General features: G+C 46.2%; 1 protein-coding gene across 2 annotated transcripts in view; it reads right to left on the bottom strand.

Annotated features, from left to right (window-relative positions):
• CHRM4 (cholinergic receptor muscarinic 4) overlaps window positions 1-21,905 on the bottom strand; it is a 52,289-nt gene extending 30,384 nt beyond the window's left edge. Inside the window, exon 1 of one of the 2 annotated variants that reach the window (XM_028726950.2) lies at window positions 20,932-21,905. In XM_028726950.2, the coding sequence (XP_028582783.1) occupies window positions 20,932-21,046 (115 nt within the window). In that variant the 5' untranslated portion in view covers window positions 21,047-21,905. Of the gene's footprint in view, window positions 1-18,019; window positions 18,250-20,931 lie in introns of those variants that run through there. The other variant, XM_077928768.1, reaches the window with a different exon arrangement.

The raw sequence follows: 21,905 nt of genomic DNA, 5'->3' as shown, positions 1-21,905 counted from the left end.
ATCATATTTACTCAGATGCAAGTCTCGTGGGTTCCAACAGCATTTGCTCTCAAGGCCAAACTACACATTATGTTAAATGCACAATTGCACCCAGCATGCCTGGATGTTGTTGGTTAAATTTAAGCCATGGGGAGATCAGGATCAGGGGACTTCACTGTGCAGAACGGGTTATTTTTCTTTACCCCTTTGCCAAGATCCCAATGAAAATCACCCTCCCTCCTCTGCTCCTTCAATATGGCTTCCCTCCAATGCCAAATAGCAACTTAATCAGTATTTATTTATTTACTTAGTGTTTATGAACTGCCACCTCATGTAAAATACTCAACTGCAGAAGCTCGGTATGGGGGAAAGGGTTAACCTTCCTCCCTTGCTCCCTCAGTCCTAATCACACTCATTGTAGCTGCTATGTAATGAAAAACACAGCCAGACATATTGAAACAGAAGAATGGGCGACAGCAGAGCATGATGGAATGGTGGGTGGAGTCAGAATGAGTGGCCTGTCACTAGCAACAGAGAACAAGTCTGCTCTATCCTCTGTGTGACAGCTCTTCGTGTATTTTAAGAACACTATGATGTCTCTCCTCCCCACAGCCTTAATCTTTCCTTTTCCAAGGAGGACTGGCCCTACCATTAAGCAGAGTGAGCAGTTGCCTCAGGTGGCAGATGTTGTGGAGAGGCAGTAGCAGCCACCACCCTCAGTCATTTCTCCATAGTCTCCTGCCTGTTCTCCTCTTTTGGAATACAGAGCTGTATATGCCATGGGGCCTGTCTTAGCGCCACTATACTAGCTGGCTATGTTCACACATGCAGTGGAGGATGCAATTCCACAACCAGCGTTAAAGTTAAGATGTAGCTGCCAGTCCAGCTTGGCATGGGCGGGAGGGGGTGACAACCATCTTGTCCTTTGCCTCAGGCGGCAAAATGCTTGGTGACAGGTGGAGAAAGTCGCTTGAGAAAGACAGGGGAAGAGTGGCAATTGAGACAGAGGCAGGAGAGAGAAGGAAGGAGGGAGGGAGGCAGAGAGGGGAGGAGGAGGAGGAGAGGCAAAGGGGAAAATGAGGGTTAAAGAGGAGCACCAGGTATGCTACATCAGGATAGTAGAACTATTTTGCTATTCTGTATTAAATGATCACTTGCACTGATGGTTGTTTCCCATAAAATAAATGCATGTACCGATTTTCAAATGCACGCATGTGTTGTGCTCTGGGGGATTGTAGGTTAGGAGATCTCCTCCCACACGCTGACTTTGAACTACACAGCGAAGAAAATAAATAGTCCTGCTTCCCTCCGCAAATCAGTAGGTAGTGGCAAGAGCTTATTTGAGGGAGGATTAAGGAATGCCTTGACTCAGCAGGCCAGCTGAGTGACTGACCTAGTGACACACGTCACACATGATCACATGTCTAATTTTAAGTGCGCTTTGGCTCCTTGGCTTCATACTTAACAGCAATTTCCCGGGAGGAACACAACAGAACACAACACAACACAGCCTGCTCCATTTAGAATAGGGTGGGATGGAAACCACAGCACATTACCATAGTACATTATTTCCTCGACATTATGACTCTTTATGAAACTTATTCAATTAATCCTTTGATTGTGTTAGGTTAGATTTGCGTTAGCAATTATTATCATTATTATCAGCAGCAGAAGCAGGGGCATTAGCATGACAGTAGCTTCCCATTTTTAAAGACAATGCTTCTTCCACAGTAATGACAACCTCGTGTATCTTGGGGTGGAATATTTTTTATTTTAATCGACACTTTACGTAACGCATTGATTTTATTTGGCTGTTACCTTGGGGTCGTTACCAGGGTTTCTGATGGTGGCAGGGCTCACTTCAGCTCAGTGCCGAAACCAGTTTTGAACAAAAGGTTTCCTCCTGCAAATCTGTGGAGCAAAGTCCAAAGTGCCTCTGGGCATATGCAGAGGGCTCTCTCCTGCTCGTAGTCAGCACAATGTCATGTTTGATTAGAGAAAAGAAGGGCTCTGATTCCAGCCAGGCGGGAGCCCCAGCACTGCTTTGCTAGAGATTCGGCTCTTGATCTTTATCTTTCTCAAGCCCTCAGGATTTGATTGGTTTATAAATCTAATAATAATAATACTCGGCATGTCTGCTGCACCCTTTGAGTGCTCCAAGTGCTCCTTATGCATGGCTTCAGTCCTTTTGAGCAGTGAGTATTGCTATGCCCACATTGCTGTAGCTGAGAGAACATTGCGCTGAAAGAACAGCCCTTTTGGATCAGATCAGCGCTCCATGTAGTCCAGCATTCTCCTTCCCACAGTTGTCAATGCCTAAATGTCTCTGGGAATGCACAAGCAAAGCATGAAGGCAGTGGCCTTCCAACATTCAGTCGCACAGAAACATGGAACTCAGAGGTTCTGTATAGCCATCAAGGTGAATAGCCATAGATGAACCTCTCCTTCATCAGCACCGGACATGGCTTCCTCTAAAGAATCCTGGGACCTGAGGTTTGTTAAAGGTGCTGAAAGTTGTTAGGACACCAGAACCTCCCAGGGACATCCTTGATTTAGAGAAGCCGTCCTGGCTTCTGATTTGATCCCAGAATGTCCCGCTTTCCCTTAGATGTCTCTATTTTCATTGGAGAAATGTTGGAGGGTATGGAGTTATCCAACCCCAGAGCCGTCTGAAGGCAATCCTGTACAGAGAGGTGTTTTTTAAAATGTTTAATGCTTTATTATGGTTTTTTTTATATGTTGGAAGCTGCTCAGCGTGGCTGGCGCAACCCAGTAAGATGTGTGGGGTATAAATAGTAAAAATTATCATTATGGAGTGGGACGTCCCTATTTTCATTGGAGAAATGTTGGAGGGTATGGGAGACCCCTATTCCCTTCACGGACCTACTGTTCTCAGAGAGGTTTTCCTTCTTCCCAGGGAACTCTGGGAAATGTTGCTCTGATGGAGTGACTTGCTTGACACCCTGTAACTCTCCAGATGTTACTGGGCTCCAGTATGGTCATCTGCAGCCCATCAACATCTGGAAGACCACAGTGGGTGGAGGAGGCCCTTATTCATTGCCCTGAGCTCATTAGAAGAAAGGTCAGAGACAAGTGAAATAAATTAAATAAAATTAATGGTGCCCCTGTTACCTACTTCCTAGTCCTAATCTGTTTTACCTCATAAAGAACACTAGTAAAACCCAGCTACCAGTCATTCTGGGCAGTTTACCCATAATTTCCCAAAGAAAAACTGTTGCTGGCACCCTCTGTGCTACTGCCCACTAAGGAACTTTAAGTATAGTTATGGAATCCACGCCCACAAGGGACAGTGATGGCCACCAACTTGAATGGCTTCAAAAGCAGATTAGACCAAAAAAAGACAACCAAACAAGCACAGATTAGACACATTCATGTAGGAGAAGGACATCAATGGCTACTAGCTATTATGGCTATATTACATATCCACTGTTGAATGCCAGCTGCTGGAAACCTCAGGAGGAAAGAGTGGTGTGGCATTCAGGTCCTGTTGTGGGCTTCCCATAGATTTCTGGTTGGCCACTGTGAGAACAGGATGCTAGACCAGATGATCCATTGGCCTGATCCAGCAGGCTCTTCTTATGTTCTTACCTTTCTTGCTATTCAAACAACAATGCATTTAAATATGTGAAAACAGATTTCTGTGTTCACCCAAAAGCTTTGCTAGCGGAGCTGCTTCTGCAGGACACCCCCCACACACACACAAAAGCACACACACTTTCTGCCCAGTGCGGGTTTGGCATGAATGAAATCAGATTTTAATTATCAGTGGTGGAGCCTTTCACTGGTAGTTCCTAGAACCCCGGAGGCATTGAAGGTGCCGTGTGATTCCGGGATTCAGAACAGCAACTTCTGTCTTCATGCACACAAGCAATTATCCACAGTGTCCTTTTCAAAGGCTCTGCCCTGCACATTTGTATCCATCAATCTATCGTGTAGGATCCCTCCCACGCTCAGCACCATAGTCATTAGGAGCAAACAATGAGAAAATGGAGAGCTGCTGACGCTCGGGAGAATTGTGGATGGAGATGCTACAGAAATGAAATAGGCATTGAGGTTCTCACAGAAAAAAAAGTATCACAAAATAATACTCTCATAGAGTTGGGAGGAGCCTTGAAGGGCATGTGGTGCAAGCCCTGCTATGCAGGAATCTTTTTTGCCCAGCGTGGGGCTGGATCCCATGGCCCTGAGTTTAAGAATCTACTCTGGGGAGATTTGCAGAAGTTGTGAATGTGGTGCTCTCCAGATGTTTTGGATTACCTCTCACACCCACTTCAGCCAGCATGGTCCATGGTCAGAGATGCTGGGAGTCATAGTCCATAACATCTGGAGGGCACACATGGGCCACCTGCCATACAGAGACTGGGCTGTATTCAACCAAATTTGGCTGAAAGTAAACTCACTGAAGGGGACGCGGGTGGCGCTGTAGGTAAAAGCCTCAGCGCCTAGGGCTTGCCGATCGAAAGGTCGGCGGTTCGAATCCCCGCGGCGGGGTGCGCTCCCGTTGTTCGGTCCCAGCGCCTGCTAACCTAGCAGTTCAAAAGCACCCCCGGGTGCAAGTAGATAAATAGGGACCGCTTACTAGCGGGAAGGTAAACAGCGTTTCCGTGTGCGGCTCTGGCTCACCAGAGCAGCGATGTCACGCTGGCCACGTGACCCGGAAGTGTCTCCGGACAGCGCTGGCCCCCGGCCTCTTGAGTGAGATGGGCGCACAACCCTAGAGTCTGTCAAGACTGGCCCGTATGGGCAGGGGTACCTTTACCTTTACTTAAACTCACTGAAATAAATGGGCCTAAGTAAATCACTTGGTGGTGCTGTGGTCTAAAGCACTGAGCCTAGGCCTAGGGCTTGCAGATCGGAAAGGTCGGCAGTTCGAATCCCCACAACAGGGTGAGCTCCCGTTGCTCGGTCCCAGCTCCTGCCAACCTAGCAGTTTGAAAGCATGTCAAAGTACAAGTAGATAAATAGGTACCGCTCCGGCGGGAAGGTAAACGGTGATTCCATGCGCTGCTCTGGTTTCACCAGAAGAGTCTTAGTCATGCTAGCCACATGACCCGGAAAAACTGTCTGCAGACAAATGCTGGCTCCCTCGGCCTGTAAAGCGAGATGAGTGCCGCAACCCCAGAGTTATTTGTGACTGGACTTAACTGTCAGAGGTAGCATAGCTAGGTCAGCTTGGAAGGGGACATCTGTGTGTTTCATATGCAGCATTCCCATTACAATACATGGAAGATATGAGAAGGGAAGGACTGGACCCCAATGCTGTGTATTATAAATGGAAAAAGTGTCCTGGAAACATGGTCATCCTTCGCAATTGATACCGTGCTCAGGTATCAGAGTAAGAAATATCTTGTGGTATAACTGACCTATCTGCTTTCCCTACACAATATCTACATAGAATTGAAAAGCTGTTTTTTAAATGAATTGTACACCAAGGGTGGCTTGCAATCATTTACATCTACATTAAAAAATATAATCTTCACAGCCTGATTACCTATTCATTTCCCAGTTGTAGCATTGTGTACAGTATAGAAAGACTCAGAAGTCAGTCCCTTTGCAGCATACTTCTGTGTAAATGGCTTAGGGCTGAAGCCTTTAACGATGTGCAGGTGTCAAAGTACCAGGTTTTTTCAAGATCTGTATCACGCATTGCATGCCACCCAGAAGCCAATGCTATTGTATTAGCAAAGATGTATCGCCTCCTCCCTCTGCACAAAGCTATGCCTTCTCCAAAAGATGATGAAGGGTAGCCAGACTACGTAGTCAATGGACTAATGTCAGGGCATGATGAGCAAATGCTTTGTGTATCTTTCCTTTGGAACAGGCCAGCAGTTTATCTGTGTGCTCCCTTCAGCTTTATGCGGACAGATAAGACATTCAATAAGACAAGATCTAGTTAACCTTTGGGAAACCAGGCTCTTCTAGTTAATTAACTTTAAGAATAGCTTTAAAGTGAATTCTGTAAGGTCTTTAAACCAGATTGGTAAGCAGATATCACTTTGTCACTCCAGTCCAAAGTAATCTAAATATTCCCTTGGGGAAAGGCCACAGCTCAGTGGTTCAAACACTGGAATCGACAGGGAGAGCTGGGAAAAACTCCTGGAGAACTACTGCCAGTCACAACCAACAGGGACCCTCCACTGTAGTTGGACTACAACTCCTGTGGAGGCTGATGTCCATTGGATGAGTGAGGAAGAAGGCGGGGAGGCCAAAGAGGGTGGTAAAGGTAAAGGGACCCCTGACCATTAGGTCTAGTCGTGACCGACTCTGAGGTTGCGGCGCTCATCTCGCTTTATTGGCCAAGGGAGCCAGTGTACAGCTTCTGGGTCATGTGGCCAGCAGGACTAAGCCGCTTCTGGCGAAGCAGAGCAGCGCACGGAAACGCCGTTTACCTTTCCGCCGGAGCGGTACCTGTTTATCTACTTGCACTTTGACGTGCTTTCGAACTGCTAGGTTGGCAGGAGCAGGGACTGAGCAACGGGAGCTCACCCCGTCACGGGGATTCGAACCGCCAACCTTCTGATCAGCAAGTCCTAGGCTCTGTGGTTTAACCCACAGCGCCACCCGCGTCCCTAAAGTGGGTGGAGCCAGAGCCAATTATAGGAAAGGTCAACTAAGGGTTTATCCACACTTCCGTTTGCCCTGCTACTTCCCCTAAGGTTTAGCACTGAATTGGAGCAAACAGCAATCGGGTTTTCCACATATTGCTGTTCGTTCTAATTTATAGATAAATAGTGGATTTTCTGGGGGAAAGTGGTGGAACAAAGGCAAAACCACTTGGATCCATGCCTAGAAAGTTTGGGACAAGCGGAAAACTGCTCAGACCTGTGCTTTCTTGGTACAGGACAAGCACAAGTGTGGATGAACCCTAGTTCCGGCTTTGTCTCTAACCTCCTCCCTGATTAATTCTACAAAGGCAACATGGAGACTAAGGAAGAAGCTGACAGTCAGTGGCATCCCCCGGACTTAGGGGGTAAGCAGGCGGAGGCTGGTTGAGGGCAGACTGAGCTTGGTGGGGCACTAATAGACCAGCATCCACTGTTAACAACTCTCAGCACTTCCGCCCACTGGCCTTGCTGGCTGGGGCCAATAGGTCCTGAGCCCAACAGCACCTTGAGGACATCGCATTGGCTGCTCCAGATGTAAACAATACTGAGTTAGATGGACAAATGTTTGACCTAGTTGAAGGCAGCTTCCTATGGCCAATGGTGGGTTACAACATAGCATGCCCCATTTTAGCTGATAGATAACAGGGGGGTGCATGGGCCCTAAGATTAATATTGTATATGTACATTTTTCTACGCTCTTTCTGCTTTTAATTTGAATTCTGGTCCACTCTGCATAAAGGGTTGGATTAGATGAGCCTTGGAGTCCCTTCCAACTCTACGGTTCTATAAAAATGAAGCTCTTTGGTCCCCGTTCACTATAGTATGGGGTCTTAAAACAGCTAAAACCTCTTTGACCAAAGTGGTTGACATTTCCAGGCACAGAAGCTCCCTTCAGAGTGCAAACAAATAGGTCAGGAGGCTTTTTGTGGAGGAAGTAAAATGGATTTACTTTCCTCCATAATCCTTTATTGAGGGAATGTCTCTTGCCCTTTCATATCTTAATATAATTAAGAGATAGCCATGTGACATCTTTGGTTGTAGGTACATTTTTTGATACCTTGCAGCTTCATACTGGTCTTTCCCCTCCAGTGCTTGTTTGTATTTCCCCATAGGCCTCTTGTAGGCCTTACAACATGAGGCTGCCTAGAAGACTGCTTAAGGAGTACTGAGGAGCTGTGGGTTTACTTATTTATTATTAAAGTAAAACAATGTAGGATTTTTAAAAAACTTAAGTGCAACATTTAACATTTAAAGACAATCCTCTGCTGCCGCGCTTTAAAACAACAACAACAAAAATCCAGAGGTTGTCAAGTGCTCCACAGGCAGTGGCAGAGCAAGTCGATTGGGCACCTGGGGCAGCGTGCGTGCCCTGCACCCAGGGGTGGGGGTGGGCAGGGCCGGACGCTCTGCGGGGCCTCCAAGGAGTCTGCCTGCCTCCTCCCACTCAGTCACCCAACAGTTGAGGGGGAGGCAGTGGGCAGACCGTTTGGGTAAGCGTGGAGCCTGCGGGTGCCCAAGCCACCGCATCACTCCCAAGAGAGACGTGTGGTTCAGGCGTGCTGCAGGCCCCGCGGTGAGTGCTGCCCAGCATTTTGTCACCCCCCTCAGTGGTGACACCTGGGGCGGCCCACCCCATCACACCCCCTTCCTCCGCCCCTGTCCACAGGCAGCATTTTGGACATCCTTACTCCTTGCAAAGCCCATGGACCTAGGGAAACATAGAAATAGACAGGTAAACATAGTGATGCAAGGCTTTGTGGGGGTCCTAAGCCAGTTTAGAGTTTTTAAGGAATTGCACTTACACACCAATTGGATGCAAACCCCCAATAGAAATCTGACTAAACCACTAACAAGTGAGAGTTATGATTCAATTAAAGCTGGGTCTCCCATGTAAAACCTCACAGCCCACTAAGTCTTCTTGCACCCATCTCTGTCCTCCTCCTGTTCTAGAAAGTTATAACTATGGAGTGAATTGAAAGGCTTTTCAGACGGAGACACCATAGAGCTGTAAATCCCAGGAAGCCTGAGGATTCTAGAGGGAGATTCTTACAATTAAATAATTATGTTGCTCCCTGCTGTCTGATACTGACTGGTGCTGCCCTCTCATTCCACATTTCCTATTTTCCCCTCAGTCCATGCACAGATAGGCACAACTCGACCACCACTGGTCCTCTTTGCCCTCCAACCAAACCAGAGGTCTGCTGCCACTCAATCAGCGTTGAAGTGGACTTGTGCCAAACCAAGGAACTACAAGCAGCCAGAGAAACTGCATAAGCAGAGTATTTAAATCCAAATTGTTTTGGTAATCTGGTACACAGGGAGCAAATGGCTTGGCAGACACCATGGAAATCTTCTGGGGGTGCACTGGTGCCCACAGGCACTGCGTTGGTGACCTCCGTGATAGTGCATCATTAGCATTAGCCCAGCTCATCAGCTCTCTGCCTGGAAACTTACCAGCAGCTCCCCCTACCAGTAGATGGTATGCATTGCTAGAAATGCACAACAACTGATGTATAAGCTACACTCCAGATTTTATTTTATTTATTTTATTTTTAATGCTTGCTTTATTGATTTTAAAAACAAAACAATACAAAACAGTCATAAAAAATGATCACAAATCAATACTTATTACCAAAAAAAAAATTAAGTTCACACATAACTAATTCCAACATGACTTCCAAACCCCCCATTGTGGTTCCTAAATTACTTTTTTGACTACGCACTTAACTTTATCTCTCCTAAGTTATTCAGTTGTATTAGTTTTGTAATGTTCGCTTATTTCATGCGGAGGTCATTCCAGGCCTGCCAAAGAATTTAAGTTTTTACAATGTTCTTTTAGGTATTCTCTGTAAATGTTCCACTCTCTATTGAATCTGTATGGTCTCGGAATCTTGCTGTCGATCTTGCTAGCTCTGCATATTCTAACATTTTGTTCTGCCAATCCAATTTAGAGGGAATAGAATTTCCTTTCCAGCCTTTTGCAATTAGAATTCTTGCTGCTGCTATTGCATACATAAAAATTCTCCTTAAATTTTTCAGAATTTCGTTATTCATTATGCCCAGCATGAAGGCTTCAGGCTTCTTAGGGAAGGAACATTTAAACATTTTTTAAAGCTCGTTATACATTGTTTCCCAAAAATCCCTTATATTTTTGCAGTTCCACCACATGTGGATCATCATGCCTTCTGCCTCCCTTCATCTCCAACAAACGCTTGACCTGGATTTATACATTTTGGCCATTTTTACATCTGTAGAGCATTTCCATGAAATTCACTTTCAAATCATAGCACGCAGTGAATTTCAGGTCCTCCCTCCATAACCTTTCCCATGATTCCATTTAAATATTGTAACCAAAGTCTCTGGCCCATTGTGCCATTACTGATTTTACTTCTTCCTCCTTGATCTCCCAGTCAAGGAGAAGTCTGTACATTTTAGAGAGCGGGGTGTTTTTTTGGAAGGGGGCGGTTAGGTCTTTCTCGAGTCTTGAAAGTTCTGTGGAAAACCTTTCTGTTTGTCCTTTGGAAATGTTTCATTTAGTTGGAAATATTGTAACCAATCAGTCAAATGGGTCCAAATTTCTTCATTAAAAAATTTTTTTTAGCCTATTTTCTTTTTCTTCCAATAGATCTTTGTAAGTTGCCCAATTGCTTCTCATTTTTTTAACCAAGAATGCCTCTGTCAGGGATAGCCACCATGGCGTTTTTGGCTCTAATAAGTCCTTATACTTAGCCCACGCCATATATAACGATTTCCTAACCATGTGGTTCAAGAAGCCTTTGTGGACTTTGACCTTCTCATATCTTAAATAGGCATGCCAACCATATCTATTATCGAATCCTTCTAGTCAGTATTTTGTAGTGTCAACCATTCCTGGATCCAGGAGAGACAAACCACCTCATGATACAGTTTCAGATCTGGCAGTGGGGGACAAACCCCTCTCTTTAACATCAATTAATAGTTTGTGCTTAATCCTGGGTTTTTAATCCTGTCAGATAAATCTTGAGATGTCCCTCTGTCAATCTTTGAAACAGTTTGCTCCCCCGATCACTGGAATTGATTGGAACAGAAAGATCATTTTGGGGAGCACGTTCATTTTTATTGTAGAGATTCTTCCCCTAAAGCAGATGTTTAGCCTGCTCCAAATCTCCAAATTCTTTTTATATCTCCTTCCAGGTCTTGACGTAATTGTCCTGGAATAGATTGATATTCTTTGTCGTGAGTCAAATACCCAGATAATTTACTTTTTTGCTAATTTCCAAACCACAAATTTCTTGTACTTCACTTTTCTCCTGGATCCCCATATTTTTTTACCAGTAATTTCATGTGTGTTTTTGCTATTGAGTTTGAGTATTCCTCAATTTTAAGCAGATTTTAGTTTCAGCTAATTAATCATCAGCTGAAACCATCAGTGGTACAGGAGGCAATCCTATGAATCCACTGGGACTTAAAGCTGAGCAAATGTGCATAGGACCGAGACCTGTGTCATTCCAGAAGGAGATGGTGCTTCCTTCTTTGCTTTCTGTGCATGAACCCTTTTCTAAGTTTTCAGCATTTTTGTTCTAATTTGAAAATCAAGCAAGGCTGTTTAATGAGATGCTTTGGAGGGGTGGGAGTCAATTCTTAAGCCGAAATATTAAAGCTACAATTGCTTCCTGATTATGTTGATTGCAGCAATGCAGCTGACAGGCCCAGGCTAGGACTCGAGCACAGAGTATCTGCACATGATGCAATAAGATAGATCTGGAGAATGTGTATATCACTTTCCAAACACTGGAGAAGTGCCCTTTTGTAAGTAGCAATATCCCCCCTGCCAGCAGCCCTGTTCTGCATTATCTGAGAGACAAGAAGCTTGGCTGCTATGCCAGAGCCAGAGCTGTTCGTACAACTACGCAATTGCCCTGAGAGATTAACTCCTCCCTCCCAGGTTTTAAGGGAGTAATTACAGGGCAAGTGACAGGGTGCTTGTGCTCTTCACAGATACACTGCAGGGGATGGGAAGTGGGGGAAGCAGTCCTTGTCTACTAAAAAGGCCTTAATCCACTGGGCCTCAAGAGGACAACTGGCTGAGAGGTGAAGAAAACCCAGAAAACCCACCCAGCTTCCCAAGAACTGCATCCTATCTTTTTCTTGTTTCAAGTGTTCTTCAGCAAGGGTGTTAAAGTGAGCTTGGTTGAGCTTTCCTCAGCCTGGTGTCTGATGAGAGTTGTAGTCCAAAATATCTGGAGAGCCCTGGCTGGGGAAGATTACTCTGAATAGCAATATTTGCACAATCGGCTTGCTGCACAGAGGATGTGTTGCTGCAGAATGAAAAGAGCCCATTTTTACAGGATTGTGACCAGGTCCCCAGTGGTCTTCAGGCAAGTAGCTGTGTTCATCCAGGCTCAAAAGACCAAAATCATTTGCCCTCTCAAAATGTTTTAGCCCCCAGGGTTACCATTTAACACTGGGAGATCCCTGGGATAGCTCAACTGGTAGAGCATGAGACTCTTGATCTCAGGGTTGTGGGTTCAAGCCCCATAGTGGGTAAAATATTGCAGGGGTTGGACTAGATGACCCTGACAGGGTCCTCGAGTCCCCACGGCTCCTTCCCAAAGCCTATTTAGCGCTTTCCCAGCTTGGGAGTGGATGTGGGAGGGCTCTAGGACTTTGCCAGAGCTTCATGGCTCCTTTGCTTTTGGCCTTACTTCCCCACTACCCACCCCTCACAACAAGGCAGTTTCTGACCCGCAGGTTCCATGTCCTCTTGCAGCCCACTTAGTATGAAAAGTTGAACTGCCTAGCTTAATAAGAACATAAGAGCCGGCTGGATCAGGCCAGTAGCCTATCTAGTCAAGCATCCTGTTCTTACAGATGGCTGTGGCAAGGATTGGTTCATACTGGAATGACAGGGGTTTATTTGTTTATTATTTAAATGTATGCCCTGCCTTTAAGGCACCCAGAGACACCCACCTTTCCCCCATGGCTAGATTCCATGCCATCCAGGCAACATTTTAATAGCGAAATCACATAAGATCATGTGGGAACTTCTAATTATTATTGACAGGGGGACAGAACTGGGATCCAGGAATGCTCTGGTAATGTTCCGGTAATGTATACAATTGCCCTCAGATTTTCTTCTTTCATAACACTCAAAGCACTGCAGCACACATGAAAGTTTCTCGTCCATATGCCCTCCTAGAGAGTTGTCATGTTAAACTAGTGGGGTCAGTAAAAATCATAGCTTAAAAAAAAAAATCACACATTGACCAGCAGTCAAGGAAAGTGTAAAGAATATGCATGACAGCTGTGTACAGAAGGTTCCTGTGAACATATCTGCCTGAAGACGGAACCATTTGCTGGTTGCTAAAATGGTTCCTCTCACACATCTCAGCAGGAAAAGCAAATCTTCTATAGGAGGGAGCTGATTAGGTTAACTAAGATATGGCTCTGCTAATCACTCTCTGTACACTGTCATTGGTGTCAGCTTGGTTCCTCCTGTTCGGTATTTAATCCCATCATGGGAAAAGGTGGATGGAACTTTGCCACACATTCCCTGGCTTGAAGTCATGGGCAAAAGCCAAACAGTAATTTGAAAAACAAAAACCAAGAGTCTGCTCACAGGATCAGTCAGAGGAGCAAACACAAAGACATGGCAAGAGAAGCAGAGTGGACAGGAACAAATCCAGTCAATTAAGGGTTCAGGGAGTCATCTAACTGAATGTATTGTTACCATTCAGGAGCATTCAGTACAGGACTAGGATGATAAATTGCTATGGCCAGGCTTGCAATGAATTAATGCATTGACTAATTAGATATGCAGCACTGTGGCATTACCCTCAGTAGTACCAGGATGTGACCTGTGCAGAACAGAGCCTTTCTTGAGACGATGGTTTTTTTCTTTTTTAAAAAGTACGGTATATTGGAAGAAATCCTTAAGAAAGCAGATGATTTTCAATTATCCATTACTCCTGCAAGAGAGGCTGTGAGGGCTGATTATTTCAAATCCTTTGTGTAAATAAATATACCTGCAGACATGATCCACCAAGCTGAATAAGTACTTCAGCCATCGATTACAGCCTGCCCAGTGCTCAACACATACCCACTGACCAGTTTTAGAAGTCCCAGACTGGGGACAAAAGCAGGAGATTTATCAAATCCCTGGCGGAATGGCTTGCTGGGTCACAAATGAACAGGCCTGATAACAATGGTAGGGTAGCAATTAGACCTTGAGAATCTTAAAGCCACAAAAATCCCAACCGATGCTGTTTTTGTAAAAATAAAAAATAAAACCAATAAAAGTGGTAACAGTTGTGGCATAGACATTTTCATTACCCACCCACTTTCCATAAGGTGAAAATGAATTTGCAAAGTCTCCTGGACAGCCCAGGGAACAATCCTAAAGAAAACGGTAGATGTGTGACTCATGGGCGTAGCCAGGGGGGGGTCAGGGAGGGGCAGCTGCCCCCCTAAATCAATAAAAATCAATAAAAATACATAGTTAACTGCGGTTCTGCCCCCCCCCCAAAGGCCTGCCCCCCCAACAGAAATCCTGGCTACACCCATGGTGTGACTACACAGAATGTTTTGCACTGCTAATGTAGCTACAGCCTCACCTTTCAAGAAACAACTTCCTCTACCACGTCTGTCTGTTGCAATCAAATTGGCACACATTAATGTGAAGTATTAATGTATTGGGGGTACAGAAGCAGTTGGCTGCATGGTAGGGAAAATCCCTTTGGGGTGAGATGTAAAAGAATCACGATCTCCAGCTGCGATCCAGCGGTGCCCCTTCTCCACAAACATCTGGAGGGAAGAAGTGCTTTGCACTGCACTGACAGGCAACATCCAGCTGTTCTTCCTGCTGTAGCTCTGAATCAGCCACCTGCGGCCAAGCAGCTTCCTCGGGGGGGCTTGGGAAGGGGGTGCACCATCCTCCTACAGGGTTGCGACACGGTTGCCAAACAACCAACATTGCTCTTCAGCCCTAAACACCTATTTGCCAACACACAACATATGGCATTTTATTCACATACTTGTGATTTTATCTCAAAATGACAAATCACTTTAGCTGATATAGAGAACAGCTAGAGAAAAAAGTATGAACCTAGTTTGGGGCATTTCCTTACGTCTAAATGACTGCAGGATGAGTTTTGCACATAAACATTACTTTTGGATACTGCTTAATGGGACACACTGTTAGGTTGCTATTTGCCGGATTTTGGAAGTCTTCAAAGTCATTAAACAGGTGTGCTAATGCCAGATCTCATCCCTGCCACCAATTTTGGTTCCCTGGTTGTGTCTCAGCCAATATTGTCTTGATCAATTTAGGGCAATTACATACAGACTTCCATATGTATACCTTGGCCCCTAGATAACTCCCTCCCCACAGAGGCATGTCTGGCATGTTCATTATATCCTGACTTTTGACATTGGGTGCTTCTTTTAAGGACAGATCTTTGCTTTCAGCATTGCATGTTGTTTTGAGTTGTTATTGATATTGTGCTTTAAGGCTGTAAGCCACCCTGGGGCATTAGGGTGAAATGTGGACAATATATTAACAACAACTGCCTTAGACAGTAATATTAGGCAAATAAGACATTTCTCTTAAATACTAAGGGTCTGAATCAGCTAACAAGTCCCACTGGTGGAAGCCCACACAAAAACCTTCACCACACAAGGGGACCTTCGCCCACCTCTTCCCTCTCTGCCATTGGCTGCCCCCAGAGCAGCACAAAGGAGAGAAGTGGAGGGAATGGTTTCATCTGGCAGAATTATTGCCATTGTGCTATGTGGAATCCCTCTCTAAGTGCTTCCCATGTCCAGTAAGCTTTATTAGCTAGGCCAGGGTTTCCCAAACACAGGTCTCCAGCCGTTTTGGGACTACAAATCCCATCATCCCTAGCTAGCAGGACAAGTGGGCAGTGGGAAGCCATGGAGAAGGGATAGTACCAAGGCAAAGGAAATGCCCTTGCCAAAGTGTGTTTGTGGCTGAACAGAGCCTGGGAACAATGGACTTTCCAGTTTGTATTGAAAGTTCCAACGTTGCTTATGGACAACAAGCTAGGAAAGCTCAATCTGCAGCTGAGACATGCAGCAATCCTAGGCAACCAAAAGCCCACCAACAAGGCCCCAGTTAGTTATCCATAACAGCACTGCTTTTGTAAAAAAATAAAATTCATGAAAGAGGGTGCAGAAGTTTTCACCACCAACCTGCTTTCTTTAGGCTGAAAATGAACAGAAGACTTTTTTTCAGTAACACATGAAAACCCTCCCCTGTTCTTACATGCAGAAGCAGCTTGATCCATAAACTGCCATTTGTGTGAACAGCTTCTATGTTCATGCAAAGTTTGACTTATGCCTTATTCCTCCCTTCCACACGCACACTCTGCAGATAATTCAAATGCCTTATATTAATGATGTGTTGCTTTTGACCCTGCATTGCAAGGGAACAAACTGCAAGCAAGAACTAGCCCATCCCATTCCTGTCAATTAAATTGGAAGTCTCAAGACCCTCAGATAACTTAATTGAACAGATTAATAGACTGCAGCAGGTGGCATGTTTTAGCATGAAAACATTGCCCTTTTCTACTGAACCACGCCAACGATATGTCATTTCTAAATTTAGATTAAAAAGGAATTGTAGTTAAAGGAAACCACGGTCGCCCATTGAGGTCAGTATACATCTAAACCAATGAAACCTATTAAGTGTATTGCATTAGCCCTCGTTTTCACAGAGCCAGCCTCCACGGCAGCCATGCATCAAACCCCTTAAATGTTATATTCTCTCAAGATCATTCTGTGACTGTCTGGATCTTCTGTCAGTTTGTATAGACTTTGTGAACTGTAAGTCAGACAAAGAAAGCCAATGCCAGGAGCACTTTTCATGGCAATATTAACTCCTCCACGTGACATATGTTTCTGCTCAAGAGCCGTGCTTCTAAATGCCACCAAAATCTTACAGCAGGGCATTCCGAGGCTGTGCCTTTCTGGCTTGATCCATGTATCAGAAGCTTAACTTCAAGAGTGTCCGTCCTCCCATCCTTACCTGCACGTAGCCACCCCTTTCCACTGCTGGCATGAGTTTTATGCACTACTGACTTCCACACTAGTTACCTAACTAACTACCTTATAAGAAGCTACCAATTAGACAGCATATTTGGAGCCTCTTGTGGAAACAGACATGATATTCCCAGAATGGGACTGGCATCCCTTCCTTTGACAATAGGTGTGTTTCAACAAGCTAGAGGATGAATTCCCACCTGCCCCGAGAGGGACCATCCCTACTCCTGCAAAGCTAGAACTCCTACTGGCTGTTTCCCCTGACATAGGAGCCTCCTCTTTGTTCTCGCAATCAGCATGAGCTGTGTAAACGTTGTAAGTTACAGGCACACACACCAGGTTTTTATTGGCTTAGCAGTGTTTCCCCCAAAGAACTTTGGGGTCCGCATTTCTGTGCAGGGGGCTAGAAATAGGTAATGGAAACTTCTCCACAACTTCTCCTAATCACACTTCCCAGGATTGTTTATGAGAAGCCACAACAGTATAAAACCAAAATAAGTATCTGGTGCAGATAAACGGCTTTGAGTATTTTTCTTGCAATCAAGCAGTATATGCATGTATGAAAGCAATATGCTCTGTATGAACTGTGACTGGTCAGGAGTCTGCAAATCAGGGCAAGGGAACCTATTGCTTTCCAGGTGTTGTTGGACTCCAACTCCCATTGGCCCTGGCCAGCATGGGATGATATGAGTTGCAGTCCAACAACATCTGGAAAGCAATAGATTCCTCATTTCTGCTGCCTTTCCAGCAATTGAAGGGCAGGCCGTCATTTGGCTGTAGCACTTGTAACATGCTGGAGTTGACTTTTTCATCAGATTTGCAATGGTTAAACCAAGCTTCAGAATGGTCCAGTACATTAAAGTTGCCTCTCCAAAAACAGCCCCCACATTCTGGTTCAATGTATATTTTTGGATGCCTTGTACCATAGGCAAATTCAGAGTTCAGGAAATACCAGTTCAGCACATTTACATGCACTGAAAAAGTTGAACCATCTTGACTTCAACATGCAACAACCATTGTTTTTACCCTGTTTTTTTAAAAAAAAAACCCATGTTATTTGAAACATCATCAAATCTGGGTTATTTCTGGTAAGCCAAGGTTCCATTTATCTTTAATTAGCCCAACCGTACATAAATATCTCCTAGATGAGCATCACACGGACACTTATTTTTGCATGCATATGGCATTTCGTTAATAAGAAAAATGTGTTTTCAACTTTCCCCAGTGCAAGTAGGCGAGGGAGACGCCAGGTGTTTTTATATTATTTTATGTGAATAGTTGTGACTTATCTAACTCAATCAGATTGCAACATGGAACCTGATTCACTTTCACCAACCCGTTCACTTTGTACATCATGACCCACATCATTTACTTACAGCCTTTCGGAGGCAGGTATTCATTTGGAAATTAACCACTGAGATGCAGGCAGTTTGCTGCTGGAAAAAGACATCTCTTTGGCAAAGAAGACAGAAAGGCAGGTGCCTGCTTTGATGCCCGGATACCAAGAGGTGCTTGCTCTCATGTCACTAAATTCAACCTTTGCATAATGGGTCTGCCCTCGAAATGAACAATGTAAGCATTACACCAAATTAAGCCGCTGTTTAAACAGGAGCGCAGCAATGAGAGCACAGTGATAGCTAGAACATCATGTTATACTTCTGTCTTGTTTGTTTATCCAGCACTGCTCTGAGTCATTTTATACCCTGCAATGTATAGAGCAAAACGAAAAGAAAGGGCTTCTGGGCAATGCCACATGGATGGGTGGGATCAAAAGCTACATTAAAATAAATGGAAACAGTTCAAAGAAGGGGAATTACTGCTGGGATTGATGAAATTCTTGAAAAGAAGCATGCCTCCAAGTCATTTGGGAGCAAAGACAAGGGGGAAGTAGTCCATATTGCATGTCTTTCAGGCTACAGCAACTTGCATTGAACTTTACTAAGTAAAGAATAGATGCATAGAATTGTGCTGTAAATTTCACAATTTATGAGTCAATCTGTTGAGTTCCAGAGGTCAACTTTTGTTTGTTTTTGAAATGCGGGATGCTAGCAAAGCTGTCCTGTTGGTATCCTATTAGTGGGGATTCATTTCCACCACTAAACACCCCCCCCTCCCATCACTCTTGCAAATTCATCCAGAGATCCTAGCAATCGCTCTGGCTAAACTGGACTCAGAGTTTATCCTGATTCCACCCCACAGTTACTGTCCTATCAAAATGTATCATTCACAGGCACATATATTGACTTTCTCACACACTTGTCACCAGAACAGTGGTTACTCCCAACAGGACAGAGTATGCCACATCACATCCTTGTATGTGTCCTTCATCTAAAACAACTTTGCTAACATTCACCCTTTTCCAACCTTTCGCCTACCATGCCTCGCCTCTCACCATGAACCTTATTTCTCCCTCTCTCCTTTATGTTGCTCCTGTACTGTTGAAAGTTTGACACAGAACCATAGAGTTGGAAGAGACCACAAGGGTCATCTATTCCAACCCCCTGCAATGCAGGAATCTTTAGCCCAATGTGGGGCTCAAACCCACGACCCTGAGATTAAGAGGCTCATGCTCTACCATGGGGCAGGGTCCTAGTTTGCTTTTGCTCACGGATAAAGTGCCAAGTAAACGGATGGCAAATGTGCAAGCAATAATCAAGTCACAGTCACCGTTGGTAACATGGGACAGTACCTACACTTCGCCACCATCTAGCCTTGGTTACAGAGCAACTGGAGCGCCTGCATTAAGTGAGCTACAACAAACTCCACCACGGTCATATCTCACCCACAGCCGTCCCTCTTATCAGTTCCATTTTTATTGGTGCATGGGGCAGGGACCAAAGGCCCCCCACCCCCGCATCCCCACAGTCCCAGCCCACTGAAGGACCAAGGAGAAAGGGACAAAGCACTGCAACTCTTCATCCCCTAATTAGCACGCGTTTAGCCAAGAGGGACGATCCACATTTACATAATCCTGAATCCTGCTCCTGGAATGCTGCAGCCAGCAGAATCAAAGGAGCTAGATCTGAAGTCAGGTTAATCCTCCCGCAACTTCCATCGCCAGGTGGCTTTGCCACAAGGGCAGTTCGATGCCACAACTCCCCGAAGGTGGGGCTCCGCCTCAGAGCTTTTTCTCTCTCGGTTCAGCTTGGGAGGACGCAGGACTGTGAAGGCAGGAGGGCAGTGGGTGGAACAAGGGCAGGATAACTGCCCCTCGTCCCCGTTGGGGAGAGAGAGGATTGTTCTTTATCATTCATATTTATCAACTGGTTCAAGCCAGCCGAGCGGCTCAGACCTCTCACCTTGAACCTGCACCTCATCGCTCCAGATATTTGGGGGTGGGGGTGGGGAAGGAGGTGTCTTTCTAGCAGTGAACTAAATGAACTCTGCACTCGCACAGGAACTCTCGCCCGCTCACTCATTGCTTGGACAGTGAAAACATGTGGAAGGTCCTGGTTCGAACTCAGCCCTTGGTGTCCAGCCCTCCATCCTACTGCCTTACGCTCACCGCTGTGAGTGACCCCACTGTCAGACGTACCGCGGTGCTGCGGGACGTTTGGTCCACAGGCAAGGCAAGAGTTGGGGCAGCTGGCAGGAATCCCAAATACTCTTTCTACAATTCCCAATTTGAGAGGGGTAAATCCATCCAACCTGCACCAGCTTTTCTCGTGGGTGTTATTACAATCACCACGCTTAGAATACGAGCGAGAGAAATAATGAAGCAGAAGAAGCCGTGCAATAGACGTTGCAGACAAATGGACCTCGGGAAAGTTTGTGGGGGAGCAATGAAGAAAGGTGATTCCATTTCCTCCAGATCGTCCCTCAACGCAAAGTTTGAGGGAACACAACCGCGTGCTCCCGCTCCCCACAGATGTTCGCCTCCTGGATGTCACCCTCCCCTTCCCAGAGGCTGGGGGGTGGGTTGTGTTTTTTGGTTTTTGCTTCTCCTTAGATCCCACGTGCCAACCTTGCCCCTTCTCAGTGTGCCTTAGGTAGTACCCGGAGTGTCCTTGCTCCGGAGCAGAGGTCGCTGGAGGACCCCATGGCGCCCCAGTGCTTCCTACCGGACAGAGAAGGTAGCAGAGAAACGGATGCTCGACCCAAACGGATGCCCGTCTCTCAATCCGGTTAACTCGTTTGCTCCCCGGGGTTTGGGTGCGGGGGGTCGAGATCACACAAAAGCCAGCTCGGAGGGTGACCTACTGGACCCTTTCGCACGCTAAAGGGGTAAAGGCATTCCCAGCGGCCCCGATCCCAAGGCAAGAGCCCGCTCTCCGCGAGTGAAACTTACCAGCCATGCCCCACCGCTTGTCCGTGGCGTTCTCAAAACCCATTTCCCCGCACTTGGGCGGCAGGCGCGGATCAGAGGAGACGGAGGAGCCCTCGCCCTCCAGGATCTGCTTCATGGGACGTTCTCCGGAGCATCTTCCCGCTCTCCAAACTCCTCTCTGACCACCTGGGGCAGGGAAGCGGGCAAGCCGCTGGCCACCGCTCTGGGGGAGGGCGTGTGTGTGTGTGTGTGTGTGCGTGTGTGTGGTGCGGGCACCCAGTCCTCCCTCTTCCCCAGATGTGCTTCCCGCTCCTACTAACTAGCGCGCGCGCACTTTTCTCCCCAATGCAAGAAAATCAGCGAGGCAGCCCAGGAAAGGGGGAAAATGATGTAATGGCGCCTCATCCAATCATTAGGGCGCTGCGAGCGCTACTTTTCCTCCTCTTTATTGTTCCCCTTCAGCCTGGGAACTGGGGCCGCCGCTGGAAAACAGGGGCGGGGAGTGGAGAGACCAGGGGAGACACCCACGAGGTCATCCGTCTCACCACTCACTCGGCACACTATCTCCACTATCTCCTCGGGTCAGAGGGGTCTCCCCAGCCAGCCACCGGAGCGAGGCGACCTGGAGAAGCCTCCCGGCGCTCCGCCCTGGCAGTAGGGAAAGCTTGAATGAGCGCGACCTGGAAAGGACGCCGGTTCACATCTGTTTAAACGGAGATGAGTTGGGGACAAAGGCGTGCTCTAAGGCTGTTGGGAGGAAAGCTTTCACGTCCGTGAGCTGGAGAGGAAATTGAGAAAGCCGGTTAAGCCCTGATTAAACAGAGGGCCGGGGTGGCTCCGTCGGCTCGCCTGAGCTCAGAGCAATTTGCCAACTCCGGTGGAGCGAAGCGTGTCTGTTCTGGAAGCCTTAGGGAGGCTCGTTGTTATTTTGGAAGAAAGCGCCCTGCCAGTTCCACGTCCGGGTGCTTTCAGGACCAGAAAGGCTAAAGCGCCCG

Source organism: Podarcis muralis, chromosome 1 (genome assembly GCF_964188315.1).
Source record: "Podarcis muralis chromosome 1, rPodMur119.hap1.1, whole genome shotgun sequence".
In the NCBI taxonomy this organism is placed as follows: Eukaryota; Metazoa; Chordata; class Lepidosauria; order Squamata; family Lacertidae; genus Podarcis; species Podarcis muralis.
The sequence above is the reverse complement of the archived record's forward strand: the minus strand, read 5'-3'. Positions and strand labels throughout refer to the sequence as shown.